Source organism: Oryx dammah, unplaced genomic scaffold (genome assembly GCF_014754425.2).
Source record: "Oryx dammah isolate SB20612 unplaced genomic scaffold, SCBI_Odam_1.1 HiC_scaffold_18, whole genome shotgun sequence".
Lineage (NCBI taxonomy): Eukaryota > Metazoa > Chordata > Mammalia > Artiodactyla > Bovidae > Oryx > Oryx dammah.
The window spans coordinates 111,051,836-111,067,340 of NW_024070202.1; the positions used below are offsets into that span (position 1 = coordinate 111,051,836).

General features: G+C 46.8%; 1 protein-coding gene across 1 annotated transcript in view; it reads left to right on the forward strand.

Annotated features, from left to right (window-relative positions):
- The window catches only part of CNTNAP2 (contactin associated protein 2), a 1,413,967-nt gene that overhangs the window by 1,220,411 nt on the left and 178,051 nt on the right, over nt 1-15,505 (forward strand). The window contains exon 17 of the mRNA XM_040259921.1: nt 6,108-6,344. Within this exon, the coding sequence (XP_040115855.1) occupies nt 6,108-6,344 (237 nt within the window). The remainder of the gene's footprint in view (nt 1-6,107; nt 6,345-15,505) is intronic.

A 15,505-nucleotide genomic window follows, 5' to 3' on the forward strand; every position in this document is an offset into this window, starting at 1 on the left:
GAACCTGGGCCCCTGGGGTTCTCACATTCACAGTACACCCTAACGTTTGTTGCTGCTGTTCTTTCTGCTTTAATTCCTAATACACAGTGGCTCTCTGCAATTATCTCTTATTATCCATCCAGAGTGATTCAGCATTTGTAGACTCTCCTGGCAAACCATCACTGAAAACGTTGTTTCTATGGGGAAATAGTTCCAAGTTGCAAGCTACTGACTTCGAAATAAACTTTTCGAAAAGAACCCATCAGAGAGCTGGGGACTTTTTCAATTCAGGATCCTCCTGAGAAAATTAGAAAACAAGACAAGTCACATCTATTTTTAAAATACAGGTTGGAAAACTTATCCTAAGAGAAAAGGCAAAAGGAATAGAACTTGGAGGAGAAAAAATGAGAAACGATTTAATAAGAGGGCTGGGTGCTAGCTGTTTTTTTGTTTTGTTTTGTTTTTTTTCCTGCTGTAAACATCAAGGATTTGGTTGGACAGAGGGGAAAAAACCTTCGTGGTATTTTTCTGGGGTATATGGATGTGGATTTTATTTTAAATATTTCCAGATGTACTTTCCACATTCAAGGGTAGTTTACATATGATCTGTTTTGAGGGCCAAGAAATGGTTAAGACAGAATTACTTGTCTACTTCAAGGTCTCCATAACCTTTATGAACCTAAACCTACAGATGGGGTAATGTGTTTCAAATATTTGAGAAGCATAATTCAATCAGTCTTTCATAAGAATATTAGAATAACTAGACACCAAATTTATCATTTTTTTCCATCCAAAAACATGAGTAGCAAAAATTAAACAATCTCATATCAGTATAAACCCTTAAATCAAGCATTCTATATCAATACTTTTTGATCATTTAATTGGGGAAAAGATGTGATTTGGGGAGTGTGAAGTTAGTGTAATTTTAATCATTCATTCAGAAAGGATGGGTGTATTATTTTCCTAAATGAAATCACAGTACCCTGATTTGCCATTTCGTTAAAACGATCTGAAACAATGAAATGATAGCTGTAAATCTGCCACTTGGAACTCTAACTGGTTCTCAGCACCCCCCAGCTGCTCTGACAGTCGGGTTACAAGGAACATGGTTTCAGAGCAGCTCTTGTAAGCATGGTGTAACCCTTCCTCCAAAACAGATGTGAACTCATAAAGCTTCCTAAAGATGACTCCAAAATACTCCAGAAAGTATTCTTGGTGGCATATTTTTGGTTTGTTTATCCAAAATCCCTATGTTGCCGCATTCCCCTTCATGATCTGCCTTGAAATGATCATCGCTAGTTTAGCTGAGGAGTCTTTTAAGTTCTCACCACCACCCCCACCCAGGCACACCATCCTTTCAGCTCCGGGACCTGAGCTCTGTATCCCTGAGCAATATATCCCTGAGCATTGCCTCTTATCCATGCTGATTCTCGAAACCCTCCAAGTCAGACTCTCCAAGCTAAATTCTGGGGCTGAGCACCAGGATTTTAACCGGCTCCCGGGCCTGTTGAGGAATGTGTCAGGGACCCAGTGCTGCCCGCTCTCTGGGAAGAAGATACCTGGGGAGTGTCTGACATGGGGGAGCTTAGATTCTTGCCAGCGATGCGCTGCACTGTGATTCAGGCGCCTGAGGTCTCCGTGGCTTTGCCCGCCTCCTCAGCCTCTGAACGCCTCCCCCACCACCAGGCCCAGGTGCTTTGATCCTCGATCTCAGGTTTCACAAGTCTGATAACGTTTGTCTCTTCCTGTGCATCAGCCCCGTCCACTCAACCCTGGCCTGTTCCAGCCCTCTGGCCTCGAGGCTCTAGCCCTCCCCCTTCCCTCTTCTCTCCTGTGTGGCCCTGCCAGACCTGTCCTTAGGTGCTGGCCCCTGCATCTTCTGGTTGAACCTTTCTGCTGGCAAAACAGCTCCCTTGGCTCCCCTCCCTCACCAGATGCTGGGCCCCGTCATATCAGCCGGTCCTAGGAATGTGCGTCTGTTCAGCCCGGATCTGAATGACTGGAGGTTAGGAGCGCCTCTGTCTCTCTCACTGTTTCTCCAGCTCCCAGCCTGAAATGTAGGAAGCCTGGTGAGTCTTGGATTCCTAACCCTAGTGAGTGCAATAGTGTTAAAGAGGAAAAAAAAACTAAGCTCGTGTGAATTTCACATGGGAGCACAAAGCTCCTGTTGCAGGCTCTCCGATCCCCCAGGGTTCTTGCATGCTGCACCCTCAGCTAGAAAGGGGCTCATCTTCCTCTTCACCTTTACAAAGGTGAAGAGCCTCTGGCTCTTTCAAGTTCTTTACACCCGGGAGTCTTCCTGGAGCCCTGGAAACAAAGCTGGAAACCCTCGTGTTCCACGTGCCTCCTATGTCAGCCTGATCCTGTGCTGAGCACGCTGCCTTCTGGTGATGTCTCTTAGCCTAAATCCTCCTCTAGATAGAGAGCACCTCGAGAGCAAGGATTGTAACCTCAGCACGCAGCGTGGTGCCTGGCACATGGCTAGGGCTCAGTAGGTACTTGCTGAGAGTAGAAGAGCCAGCGCAGGCGCCTCCAGGCAGGAAGCAGCAGCCCTTCTCACCCCAGAACTCTCACCACACGGTGTTCACAAGGGGCGCAGTGTCTCCCCGCCCCCCACCACTAAACGGAGGGCTCTTCAAAGGTGTCGAAGCATTAGCCGCATCTGCATCCGGCGAGGCATGCAGCGACCCCCGTGGATCGAATATTTGTAGATCCAGTGTTTCCCAGCAAAGACACCTCTTGGCATTTTGATCAGGACAATTCTTGATTGTCTAAGATGGTCCCACACGCACAAGACATTCAGCAAGCTTCACCCCCGCCCACCAAATGCCAATAATACCCTCCCTACACACACACACACACACACACACAGGCGTGTACACGCAGACACAGACAGACCTTTGCAAAAAGCCCTTGAGAGCCAGGAGAACAGGAATGCCCAAGCTTGTGGTTAATGGAGCTCTGCACCGCGGCTCAGGAGAAGAGGATGAGGCACGCCCTGCAGCAGTGCTGGGGGGTATTATAAGTGTGCAGCCGGGTGAGGTGGGGGTCAGGTGTCATCTGTGGCCTGAATCTGTTCAGTTCAGTTCAGTCGCTCAATGATGTCCGACTCTTTGTGACCCCATGGACTGCAGCACGCCAGGCCTCCCTGTCCATCACCAACTCCCAGAGTATACTCAAACTCATGGCCATTGAGTCAGTGATGCCATCCAACCATCTCGTCCTCTGTCGTCCCCTTCTCCTCCCACCTTCGATCTTTCCCAGCATCAGGGTCTTTTCCAGTGAGTCAGTTCTTTGCATCAGGTGGCCCTGAATAGACACTGGTAACTTTTTAAGATGAGGTCAGAGAAATAGAGAGCTTACCAGGCAGGCAGGAAAGAGAAGGGAAATTTACTAGAGGGAAAAGAGAGGGTGACTGGCCCTTGAGAAGAACCCCTTTCTCCCTTTCTGATGGGGTCCTTCTTATACCCCACCAATGAAAAATTCTCTGAAGGGATGGATAATTTTTAGCCTGTAGTTGAGTCCTATAGTTATGTAGCTGGATGTCTGGAATCTGGTGGTCTTGCAGCTTTGAGGAGATAGGCGCCAGTGAGAAAACAGAATGTCATTTGGGCAATTTGGTCAGTCTCAAGGATCCCTGTGATTTTATTCTTTGTTTGCGAGGTCAACATAATGAGCCATCTTATCAGTGAGACCCCACGTGGGCCTCATCGGTAACCTGTCTTTGTAAAATGACTGAGTAACCTTATTGGATCTCTGTCATATATTCCAGGCACTAGGCTAAGTGTCGTCCATGGGTTCTTTAACCCTCCAACAACCTACGAAGCCCCAGATTCCAGAAGAGGAAACGGAGCGTTAGAGTGTTTCAAGCCGCTGACCAAGTTAACACGGCTGGGTAGCAGCAAAGCCCAAGTTCACCCACAATCACTGTGTAATTACTGCACCATGTAAACTCTCTCTGTACCAGGCTTCTTTCACGACCCTGAACTTCCAGATTCCCAGAGGAAAGAATCCTTTTAAAATGGGTCCCCTCCTTTTAATTATAATGTAGAGCAGTTTCACAAAATACTTTCTGTATAGTATTCCACCTATAATGCAGGAGACCCAGGTTCGATCCCTGGTTTGGGAAGATTCCCTGGAGAAGGAAATGCTTACCTGCTCCAGTACGCTTGTCTGGGAAACCCCATGGACAAGAGGAGCCCAGTGGGCTACAGTCCATGGGGTCACAAAGAGTTGGACAAGACTGAGCAACTAAACCGCGAGTGTTCATTTAGTCAGATGTCGAGTCTTTAACAAGAATAACGGGTTCCACGGGTAAGGAAGTGTGGGAAGTGCTTTTAAAGGGCACACGAGGGTGAGCGGTGAAACAGTGCCTGTGAAGACAAGCAAGTCTTGCTGGCGGGCCCTAACCTTTCACAGGAGTTAGGAGGTGGTTTTAGAACATGGGGAAGTAAATACTAGGGAAAACTACAGCAGAAGCTTGTCTGCCAGGAAATGTGTAAAAACCAATTAGCATTGATTAGGTCACAGAAAAAAACTGGTGAAGGATGAGTGACCTTTCTTCTAATTTCTTAATAATAATAATAATAGGTACTATTTATTAGGTCCTAATTACTTTACCTTTTGTAATTCTCTCTGTTATTACCTCCCTTTCACATATAAAGGGCTCCCCTAGTTGCTCAGACATAAAGAATCTGCCTGCAATGAAGGAGACTCGGGCTTGAAGGGAATGGCTACCCACTCCAGTATTCTTGTCTGGAGAATTCCATGGACAGAGGAGCCTGGCAAGCTATAGTCCATGGGGTTGCAAAGAGTTGGACACGACTGAGCAACTAACATTTTCACATATAAAATACTGAGGCCTAGAGAAGCTGGCTAAATGACTTTTCCTAAAGCCATAATAAGCAATTAATGGCAGCACCGGATATGAACCCAGTTCCCTGTAATTTCAGGTCTTGTGGTTTTGAACATGATACCCAAAGCCTCCCAGGGTGTCATCAGGGTTCCAGGACTTTCCTGAGTGAACCTCCAAAGCAACTCCCATCTCTGCCCATGAACACTTTGAATTAGTGGTGCGTGTGATACTGCTACAGGAACGGGGACCCCTTCCGGGGCCAGAGAGTGGGCTGTCATCGAACACTTGGAAATGAACTGTCCAACGAGACACACGTACCAACAAAACAGACCTTACTGGGAAGGGGCCTGAGCAGAGAGAAGCAGGGTCAGGGAACGCGGGAGGACTGCTCTGCCACGTGGCCTGCGGTCTCAGGTAATACGGTCACGGGGTGAAATCCCAGGTTGTCTCCTGCCAGCCATCTTGCTTGGTCCATATTTGTTCTGACTGAGAGCCTTTCCTGGTGGCGTGTGCATTGCTCAGCCAAGGTGGATTCCAGCAAGAAGGACTCTGAGAGGCTGCTTGCCTCCTCCCTCTTTCGCCCACCCCCCACCCCCCACCCCCCACCCCCCACCAAATTCGCCTGGTTAGTTTTCAGGGGCAGCACAGGTGTTCCATATGGGGACCTCCTGTTGTGAGACAACTCGGGCAGGTGCGCCTGGCAGCCAAGGCAGGTGGTTTTGGTCAACAGTTCCCTAACAATAAAGTAGTAAAAGTGTGAAAGTGTTAGTTGCTCAGTTATGTCCGATTCTTTGTGACCTTATGGACCATAGCCCACCAGGCTCCTCTGTCCCTGGGATTCTCCAGACAAGAGTAGCAGAATGGGTTGCCATTTCCTTCTGCAGGGGATCTTTCTGACCCAGGGACTGAACCCAGCTCCAATTTATTCTCAGCATCACTCTTCAACCTAAATTAGTTATTTAGTCTGAGTACTAAATGTGAAGTATTTTTTCTCCTGGTGTGATTTACATCTCTTAATGTTACTACTTCAGTTTTAAGGTGACAGATTGCTATACTCTGTTATGTCCTTTTTCTATTTTGGCGGCGTGTTCCTGTTGATGAAATAACATCCGCCTGCTTAGACATTTTCCCGGTCTGATCGCCGTCCTGGAGTCTCCACCCTCCAGGAACGGCCGTCCTGGCCACGCAGAGCTCACCGTCTGCCTAGGTTAAGTTGCAGGCGGTGTCGCCATTCAACTCCTCATCTTGCCATTTCCTCTTTCCTTTTCGACAGACGTGGGTGCGTTTTTTGAAGAGGGAATGTGGCTGCGGTATAACTTCCAGGCACCCGGGATCGGGGCCCGGGATCCGGGCAGCAGATCGGAGAACTCTCCGGACCCGCAGAACGGAGCCCCGGACCTGGCGGGCGAGGAGATCCGCTTCAGCTTCAGCACCACCAAGGCGCCCTGCGTCCTTCTCTACGTCAGCGCCTTCACCACCGACTTCCTGGCGGCGCTCGTCAAACCCACCGGTAAGGGCCAGGATCCCTAGCCTGCTGGCGTTCAGTGTCGGGCGACAAATGAGCCTGTGGTCGGTCTCTAGGAGACAGCTAAGCGGTTGTAAGGCACATACACACCAAACCCCCAGGAGCCCATTTCCTCTCTGAAAACAGGAGCTCTAAGACCCTTGAAGCTTTACGATCTCTCTCTTACAAACGAAAATGTTCAGGTGTGTCAAGGAGCACGTGTCTCTCATTTCCCAGGGACACTGAACAAGTTGTAGACATGGAGGCTGCCTCTCTGTGGTCTTGCTCTTTGGTGAGGAAAGCTCTGCAGCCTCCCTGGACAGCTTCCAAGGTCATAGCATCTTAAATACCAAGATTTTTCTTCCATGGGATCTAATAATGATTCTTATTAACCCAGTTCAGCTTGAAAGTGAAAGTCACTCAGTCCTGTCTGACTCTTTGCAACCCTGAGGACTATACAGTCCATGGAATTCTCCAGGCCAGAATACTGGAGTGGGTAGCTGTTCCCTTCTCCAGGGGATCTTCCCAACCCAGGAATCGAACCCAAGTGTCCCACATTGCAGGCAGATTCTTTAGCAGCTGAGCCACTAGGTTTGAAAGATAGATGGGGGTGGGGGGGGGAAGTTCCTTAGGATTTTGCCTTTCAGAAATTAATTCTGAAGAAATAAGCCAAAAATCAGACAAAGATTCAGCATAAAGATGTTCATCATAGCTTATAATGTTATTTATGATAGTAAGAACTGGTGAGGACCTAGATCAATTTTAGTAAAATGATTAGTCAAAGGGAGTCACTGTTTATGGGATACTATGTATCCATTAAGGAAAATATTTGTGAAGAGTAAGTAAAGACATGGAAAAAAAAAAAAAGGCATGAAAAAGCCTTGACTGTACAATATCAGCCAGGCTCCTCTGTCCATGGAACTTTCCAGACAAGAATACTGGAATGGGTTGTCATGCCCTTCTCCAAAGGATCTTCCCAACCCAGGAATAAAACCCTGGTCTCACGCATTGCAGGCAGATTCTTAACCATCTGAGCCACAAGGGCAGCCCCAATATTGGTTTAGCTCTATAGAAAGATGGACAGAAAAAAAGACAATGCTGTGAGCACAAAGTATCTCTGTTTCAATAGTTGACTTGTTTCTTGCAGGTAATAGTTTTTACATATGTCAAATGCTTTTAATAAGCAACCGCCACTGTTCTCATCAGAGAAAAATAGTAAGTAAAATCAGGAAGTAAGGAAGCAGAAAAGTGTGCAATTCCCACTCTCCAGGATTTCACACGTTCTTTCTTCTGCATCAGATTAAACCACTGTTTAATCCACTGGTGTTCTCCACCCTCACATCCCAGGCTCTCCTTGGTGGGCAGGGAGGCTGGCTCTCAGCTCTAGCTCTTCGAGAATGTCATGAACACGCCCCAGTAGATCCTGTACTGTCTGCTCCTCAAGCTACCACCACGTTCCCATCTGGTCCCAACCCTCTCCAGTAACTCCTGCCCCACAGCCTACACCAGCCCCTGCAAGCACTCACGTGTGTGCTTATGGTCATTCATCATGTGCAAAGGCTTTGACTAATGTTTCCATATTAATGGCTCCCATGTAAGGAAGTCCGAAGCTGTACTGTGTTTCACATGCATGAATTCCCGAGAGCACACACTCTATAAGGTAGAGTCCATTCTACCCTTTTCCTGCAGGTGACAGAGTGGAGTACAGAGAGGTTCAGTGATTTGCACACTTGGCCAGTGAAGGCACAACCAACTGGTGTTCCTGAACCTGGATCCAGAGTTCTCCAGCGCTCTTTCTATGCTGCAGAGATCTCTAGAACACATAGGGTATTTGCAAAGTATACACAGTCAACTTCTCTTTAGGGGTTGCAAGGCCATCCTCAATTGCTACTGGAAATTGGCTTTTTCACACTCCAAATACTGCATATTTTATGAATTGAGATTTGAAGCTAGACAAATTTGAGGAACTCATTCAGGAAAAAGAAATCAATAAGGACTAAGCCAAAATATCCACAAAAGAAAGTAACAAAATAAGAAGTCTTAACTAAATGCCCTGGCATCTCTCAAACTTGACATGTTGGGAGCTGCATTGTTCTCATCGCTCCTGGAACTTCCCCACCCGCTTGGTTCTGATGGTGCTGCCGCATCTCAGACGCGGAACACACAGCCTGGCGTCATCATGACCGCTCCGCCCTTCCCCCTCCTGTGGGTCTATTCCCAATGAGTCCTGTGGGTCCTGTTCTCACCGTGTCCTTCCCAAGCGGCCCCTCCTTTGCTTCCCCACTGCTACCCTCCCGGCAAAGGTCTTCTGATTCAGTGCTTCCCGACCCGTGTCACGGCATCCATGGCACGTTGTATGTGAATGGCACCTGGGCAGATGGATGAGGTTGTGTTTGGGAGGCCACCTGCCCAGGGACTCCAGCTGCCCTCTCCTCCTGCAAGTCTGCCGAGGCCGGAGGGGAGCCTGCTTCTGGTACCCCGGGGCCCCTCCTCGGGGTAGGTACACCTCAACACATGCCCAGGAGGCTCCGTTCCCACTATCACTCTGCTCCCAGTCACCCCATCCTCCTCAGCCAGAAAAGGTCTTCCTTCACACACAGCACCCCTACCAAACAGCCAGGAGCCGCAGGAGGGGTCCCCAGTCCCACCACCTTCCATCAGGACCCACCAGGCTCCTGGGTGAGAGCTCAGGGTGCAGAACCAGAATTCCGGATTTTAATTCTGCTCCTGTGTTTGCAGACTGTGGGGTCGGGAGCAGTCACGAGCCACACCGAGCCCCGGTTTCCTCATCTGTGACTCCCCCAGGGCAGTGCTGTGAAAGTCAAATGAGTTATTGAGTGTAAGGCACTGTATACACATGGGCATAGTAGAACCTAAGGGAAATCAACCCTGAATGCTCACCGGAAGGACTGATGCTAAAGCTGACGCTCCCATATTTGGCCACCGGATGTGAAGAACTGACTCACTGGAAAAAGACCCTGATGCTCAGAAAGACTGCGGGCAGGAGGAGAGGGGACAACAGAGGATGAGACAATTGGATGGTAATCACCAGCTTGAGTTTGAGCAAACTCCAGGAGACAGTGAAGGGCAGGCAAGCCTTGCGTGCTGTAGTCCATGGGGTCGCAAAGAGTTGGACACGACTTAACCACTGAACAACAATAATACACACACACGTGTGTGTGTGTGCATGCACGCGTGCGTGCACATGTGGTAGCAATAGTTATCCAGGGCCCGCTGATTGAATCTACAGTTTCCCACATGTTGAGGCCGCACATCCCTACACTTCCTTTTCTGGGAACTCTCTACTCCCCAAGCACCCCAAGGATGTCTGCCCAGGTGCCCACTCCGTTTCCCTTGCCTGGAAAAGCTCCGTCTTCCTCTGTGGCTTCCTGCCTGCCTTTCATTCTGGACTCAGATCAAGCCTCGCCTCCTTGCAGTGGCGGCTCCTTCCTTTCGGCGCCGATCGGGCTTACTGCTGGTGCCGTTTGTTTGGCTCTCAGTGCTCTGGGTGGTTGCCTGTCTCCGTTACACATGCGCCCTGTCTTCCCCGAGAGACGAAAGGCCCGGCACGCCGTCTCTTGCCTACAGCAGGTGCCCTGTGAGGGTTTGCTGATGGCAGTGACGATGGCCAGGGGAGAATAAATCTGTTAAGCTCATTATTTGCTGCAGCCAATAAAAGAGCATTCCCTTATAACTGCTTTAATTCACTTGAGAGAGAAACGTGAGCTGCAGGACGTGAAGTGTCTCTCCATCTTAATAATATTTTATTTTAATGAACAAATATTAATATTCTCCTTCCCATCATTTAATGGTTCTCTTGTGCTATTATTTGAAAGAAATAAATATATTATTTAAATTTTATTATTCCAGAATATTGCCATTCCTGTTTATAGATGTTCACTATATATAAATTTTAAAGTCTAACTCATCTTTTTCCTCAAAGCAAATCGTTTCCAATGCCATTAAGCAAAGCACTTAGAGAAATTTTAAATCATTTTTACAAAGTCCAAGAAAGCCAGAAAAGGGAGAAAATAATGAAAACAACTTAATACTGATTTTAATGAGCTGGAAAACATAAAGGGATCAATGACAAAGAGACAGTAGGGGAAAAAAATGTCCAGAGTTTTGTTGTTTTGTGTGTGTGTTTGGTTTTTTTTTTGGGGGGGGGCATAATTACTGGTTCCTCTGACTTTTAGCCTCAAAGGCAGAGCCCTCTCTTACTTCTCTTTGTATCCCCAGATCAGGCATGACCTGGACTGTACTAGGGATTAGAGGTGGGTGTCTGTGTTAGAAGTGGACTCCACACCAGCCAGGCAGTCCACTTCTGGATGTTTAAAACTTGGTTCCATGGTGCTTTGCACAGGGCACTAAATAAGTATACTCTAAAGAAATGAATGTTTAAATGATGAATGAATACAGCTATATATATTTAAAACTGGAGATATATATATATATATATATGGAGTCTAAAGAATGGTACTGATGAACCTATTTTCATGGCAGAAGTAGAGATGCAGATATAGAGAACAGGCTTGTGGACACAGCAGGGGAAGGAGAGGGTGGGGTGAACTGAGAGCGTAGCATTGAAACATATATACCGCTGCTCCTGCTGCTGCCGCCGCTGCTGCTGCTGCTGCTGCTGCTGCCGCCGCCGCCGCTTCAGTTGTGCCCAACTCTGCACAACCCCATAGATGGCAGCCCACCAGGCTCCCCCGTCCCTGGGATTCTCCAGGCAAGAACACTGGAGTGGGTTGCCATTTCCTTCTCCAATGCATGAAACTGAAAAGTGAAAGTGAAGCCGCTTGGTCGTGTTCGACTCTTCTCGACTCCATGAACTGCAGCCCACCAGGCTTCTCCGTCCTTGGGGTTTTCCAGGCAAGAGTGCTGGAGTGGGGTGCCAGTGCCTTCTCCGAACATACACACTACTATATATAAAATAGACGCTACTATTTGCTGTATAACACAGTGAGCTCAACCCAGTGCCCTGTGACAACCTAGAGTGGGGTGGGGTGGAGGGGGGAGGGAGGGTTGGACATATGTATACCTGTGGCTGATTCATGTTGAAATATGGCAGAAATCAATACAACATTGTAAAGCAATTATCCTCCAATTAAAAATTTAAAAATAAATGTCACCAGTAAAAGAAAGAAAGAAAGAAAGCTGGCTGTGATCACACAAAGTTAAAACACCAGAAGTAAAGTGGAAAATAAAAACTGAAGACAGTCGACTTGTTTTTTCCTGCATAGAGCCAAACAACTTTCCTAACCATCTCCTTCACTGCCAAACAATAGGTTATTTATAATGCTATTACAGTAAAGAAAAAATAGGGTAAAATCCCTGAGTGGTGGGGAGAGAAGCAGCTCAGGAAAAAGGAGTGGCATGTTCAAAGGTCCTGAGGAAGGAAGAAGAGTTGTATTTTCTAGGGAATAAGCCAAGTGCAAGGTAGCTTGAATGTAAACAGTGAAAGGGTAACTGACTTGATTTGAAAACAAAGTAACTGGCAACCTTTCAGATAGGACATCATCAGCTATATTAAAAATGTATGTCTTTATCCTGTAAGCAACTGGAACATTTGAAGAGCTTTGTGTGAACCATACAACTAATTAATTATGCATTTTGAAAAGATTACTCTGCAAAGAAAACATGGGAAAGAAGAAGAAGCAGGGAAACCATGATTCTTTCACTCAATGAGTATTTATTCAGCACCTACTGTGTGGAGAAGGAAATGGCAACCCACTCCAGTATTCGTGCCTGGAAAATCCCATGGACAGAGGAGCCTGGAGGGCTACAGTCCATAGGGTTGCAAAGAGTCAGACATGACTGAGCAACTAACACACACACTGTGTGTCAGACATTATTCTAGACATTGGGAATTAAGTCACAAAGAATATAAACAGGGATTTCCCTTGTGGGCCACTGGCTAACACTCCAATCTCCCAATGCAGGGGTCCAGGTTTGATCCTGGTCAGCAAACTAGATCCCACATGCTGTAACTCAGACCTGGCACAGCCAAATAAATAATGAAATATTTTTTTTAAAAGGATATCAGCAAAAGTTCTTATTCTTATGGAACTTACTTTTGAATGGAAGAAGACAGACAATAAATAAATGAAGTGCTCTCTGTAGTATGTTGTATGTAAAGAACTATCATGGGGGGGAAAACAAAGCCAAAAAGGAGTGGGGCTGGGGGGTGCCTGGCCAAGGGAAGGCAGTAGGTAAATTGTGCTTTTGATAAGGAAGTCACAGAAATAATCACTGACAAGATAATATTTGAACAGGACCTAACGGGAGTGAGAGCTCATCCATGCAGGTAGATAGCTGGGAAATGAGGGCCCCGGACAAAAGAACCAGCAGGTGCAAAGGCTGTGAGGCAGGAACATGCTGGCATCTGTGGAGAGAGCAGGGAAACCTGCGTGTTCAGGTGAGGAGTGAGCAAGGAGGAGAATAATGAGAGGCTGAGTCAGAGACAATGGGGACGATCACAAAGGGCCTGGCTGGCCAGGATGAAGACTCAGAGTCGGATTGTTGTTGTTGTTGTTCTGTCACTAAGCCATGTCCAATTCTTTGGGACCCCCTGGACTGTATGTAATACACCAGGTTCTCCCATCCTTCACTATCTCCTCGAGTTTGCTCAAACTTACGTCTGTTGAGTTGGTGATGCCATCCAACCATCTCATCCTCTGTTGCCCTTCTTCACCTCCCGCCTTCAATCTTTCCAGCTTTAGGGTCTTTTCCAATGTGTAGGCTCTTTTCATCAGGTGGCCAAAGTATTGGAGCTTCAGCTTCAGCATCAGTCCTTCCAATGAATATTCAGGGTTGATTTCCTTTAGGATGAACTGGTTTGATCTCCTTGAAGTCCAAGGGATTCTCAAGAGTCTTCTCCAGCACCACAATTGGAAAGCATCAGTTCTTTTGCACTCAGCCTTCTTTATGGGATAGGAAGCTAAGGAAGGTTCCTGAGCAGAGGACAGCTCTGCCTTCTGTGAGCAGAGGAGAGTAGGGATGGAGACTAGGAGACTAGACTGGGCTGGGGAGACGTGGTGGAAGGGCAGAGGCAAGCAGGTTAGTTAGTATGAAGTACAGTTAGTTAGTATGAAGTACAGTTAGTTAGTATGAAGTACAGTAATCCAGGCAAAAGACAAGGATGGCTTGGTCCAGGGATAGAAACTGAGGTGATGAAAAAGGTAAGATTCAGGGCATGTTTTGAAGACAGAACCAAGGAGCTTTGCTGACAGATCGTATATGTAATACAGGAGCAAGAGGGGAGTTGGGGTTTTTAGCGGAAATAGCAGGAAGGATAAAGTGTCCATTAACTGAAATGTGGGAAAATGGGTTGAATTAGTTTTAGGAGAGGAAGTTCAAGAGTTTGGTTTCTCGTATGTTATTATCTGAGGTTCCACTGAGACATCTCCGTTAATGTTAGAGTAGTAAGAGAGCAGAGAAAGAGGGGACTCACCTGAGTGAAGTAGGGTGAAGAGTGGCCACGTGTGAAGGAGAGACTGCCATGGGTCACGTGATCCAGGCAGAAGCGGATGCAGGTGAAGTCCAGGTGACGGCCATCAGGTCACAGATGGGGAGTGCCCGGCACAGTGGCCCAGGGTCAGGGCGGGAGCTCTGTGTGGAGGGATGGGCTCCCGAGGGAACCACACCAGGCGCTCTGGGTGCCCGTGGGGGCCCTGCGGCTGTGGAGATAGGGCAGAGTGGGTGAACGTAGACACATTTAGGAAATAGAAGTCTGCAGTACTTGGTTGAAATGCTATAAAGCAATCGAGGGTCAGGTGCTAAGAGAGAACTCAGAAATAGTGAAGGCTTGTTCAGATTTGTTCAGAAAGCGAAAAAAAAAATAGGAAATGCAAGTAATTCACGATTGGTCTGATGGATGTTTCTTTCAATTCCAGGGACATAGTTCCATATTTTAAAGAATACGTGTAAGGCTAAGGAACGGCAGTGTTCAGAATCAATTGCATTGGTTTACATCCATATAAAGGGGCTTTCCTGATGGCTTAGATGGTAAAGAGTCTGCCTACAATGCAGGAGACCTGGGTTCAATCCCTGGGTCAGGAAGATCCCCTGGAGAAGGAAATGGCACCCCACTGCAGTATTCTTGCCTGGAAAACCCCATGGATGGAGGAGCCTGGTAGGCTACAGCCCATGGGGTCGCAAAGAGTCGGACACGACTGAGTGACTTCACTTTCAATTTTCACTTTCACATCCATATAAGGGTGTGGGAATTACCTCAAAGGAGATCTGCCCAAATATTCAGAGTAGCTATCTCTGGATCGTGGTGTTCTCAGTGACTTTGCTTTTTATTTTTTCTGTTAACTTCCTAAGTTTTAATTACCCTGTGCTGTTTCACAACTTAAAATCAGAATATCAGTTTTATTCCTCTGGAAGGAAAATGAAAGAGGCAAGGAAGAATTCTGAAGTGATTTACAGTTAGCCGCACTCTTGCTAAATTACTGGCTCCATTTTTTAAGCTCTGAGATGTCCAAAGCTATTAGCACGAAGATTCCAATTTGAGTGGAAAAATGAGATAAAAAGTTGATGCCTTTCAATAATCATAAATAAGAAATAAAAGCTACATTTGCTGTACAGATTAATTAAAAGCAGGACCTAGAATATTATATTCGTCTTTCTGAATATTGCTTGCCATCAGGGGGAAGCAAGAAAGAGGATAAAAAGAATAATTTGTTGAGGCAAAGTGCACAACAGCTGAGAGGCAGTGGACCCATCTTTTTATTGATTTGCGTTTGGACTGATGAGGTCACTAACCTAGAATAAAATCCTTTGCTCTGTTTTCTTGGTCTCAGTGAAGCCACCCAAAGTGCCATGTATTTATCTTTTGTAAATTACGTTTATTTTTAATACTCTATGCTCATGATTCTTTTATATGGTGAATGTCACACTTTGCTGATGGCGTGAGACCATCCTGGCATCCTGCATTTATATTTTATTTTACAGGGTATTCTGTGGGGCCTGTCTCCACAGTCCTGTATTGTGTATATGTTCTCATCCTGCCTTCCCAGACACAACCCATGCTTGGATCGTTGGTCACGGATGGCCCATAATTGGTAGACTGTCAACATGCGTGAGCCCGGTGCCATGAACCTTTATGGATTAGTGCACCTCTGAGCTAGTGGCTCAGAATGCAGAATGGCAATCGTGTT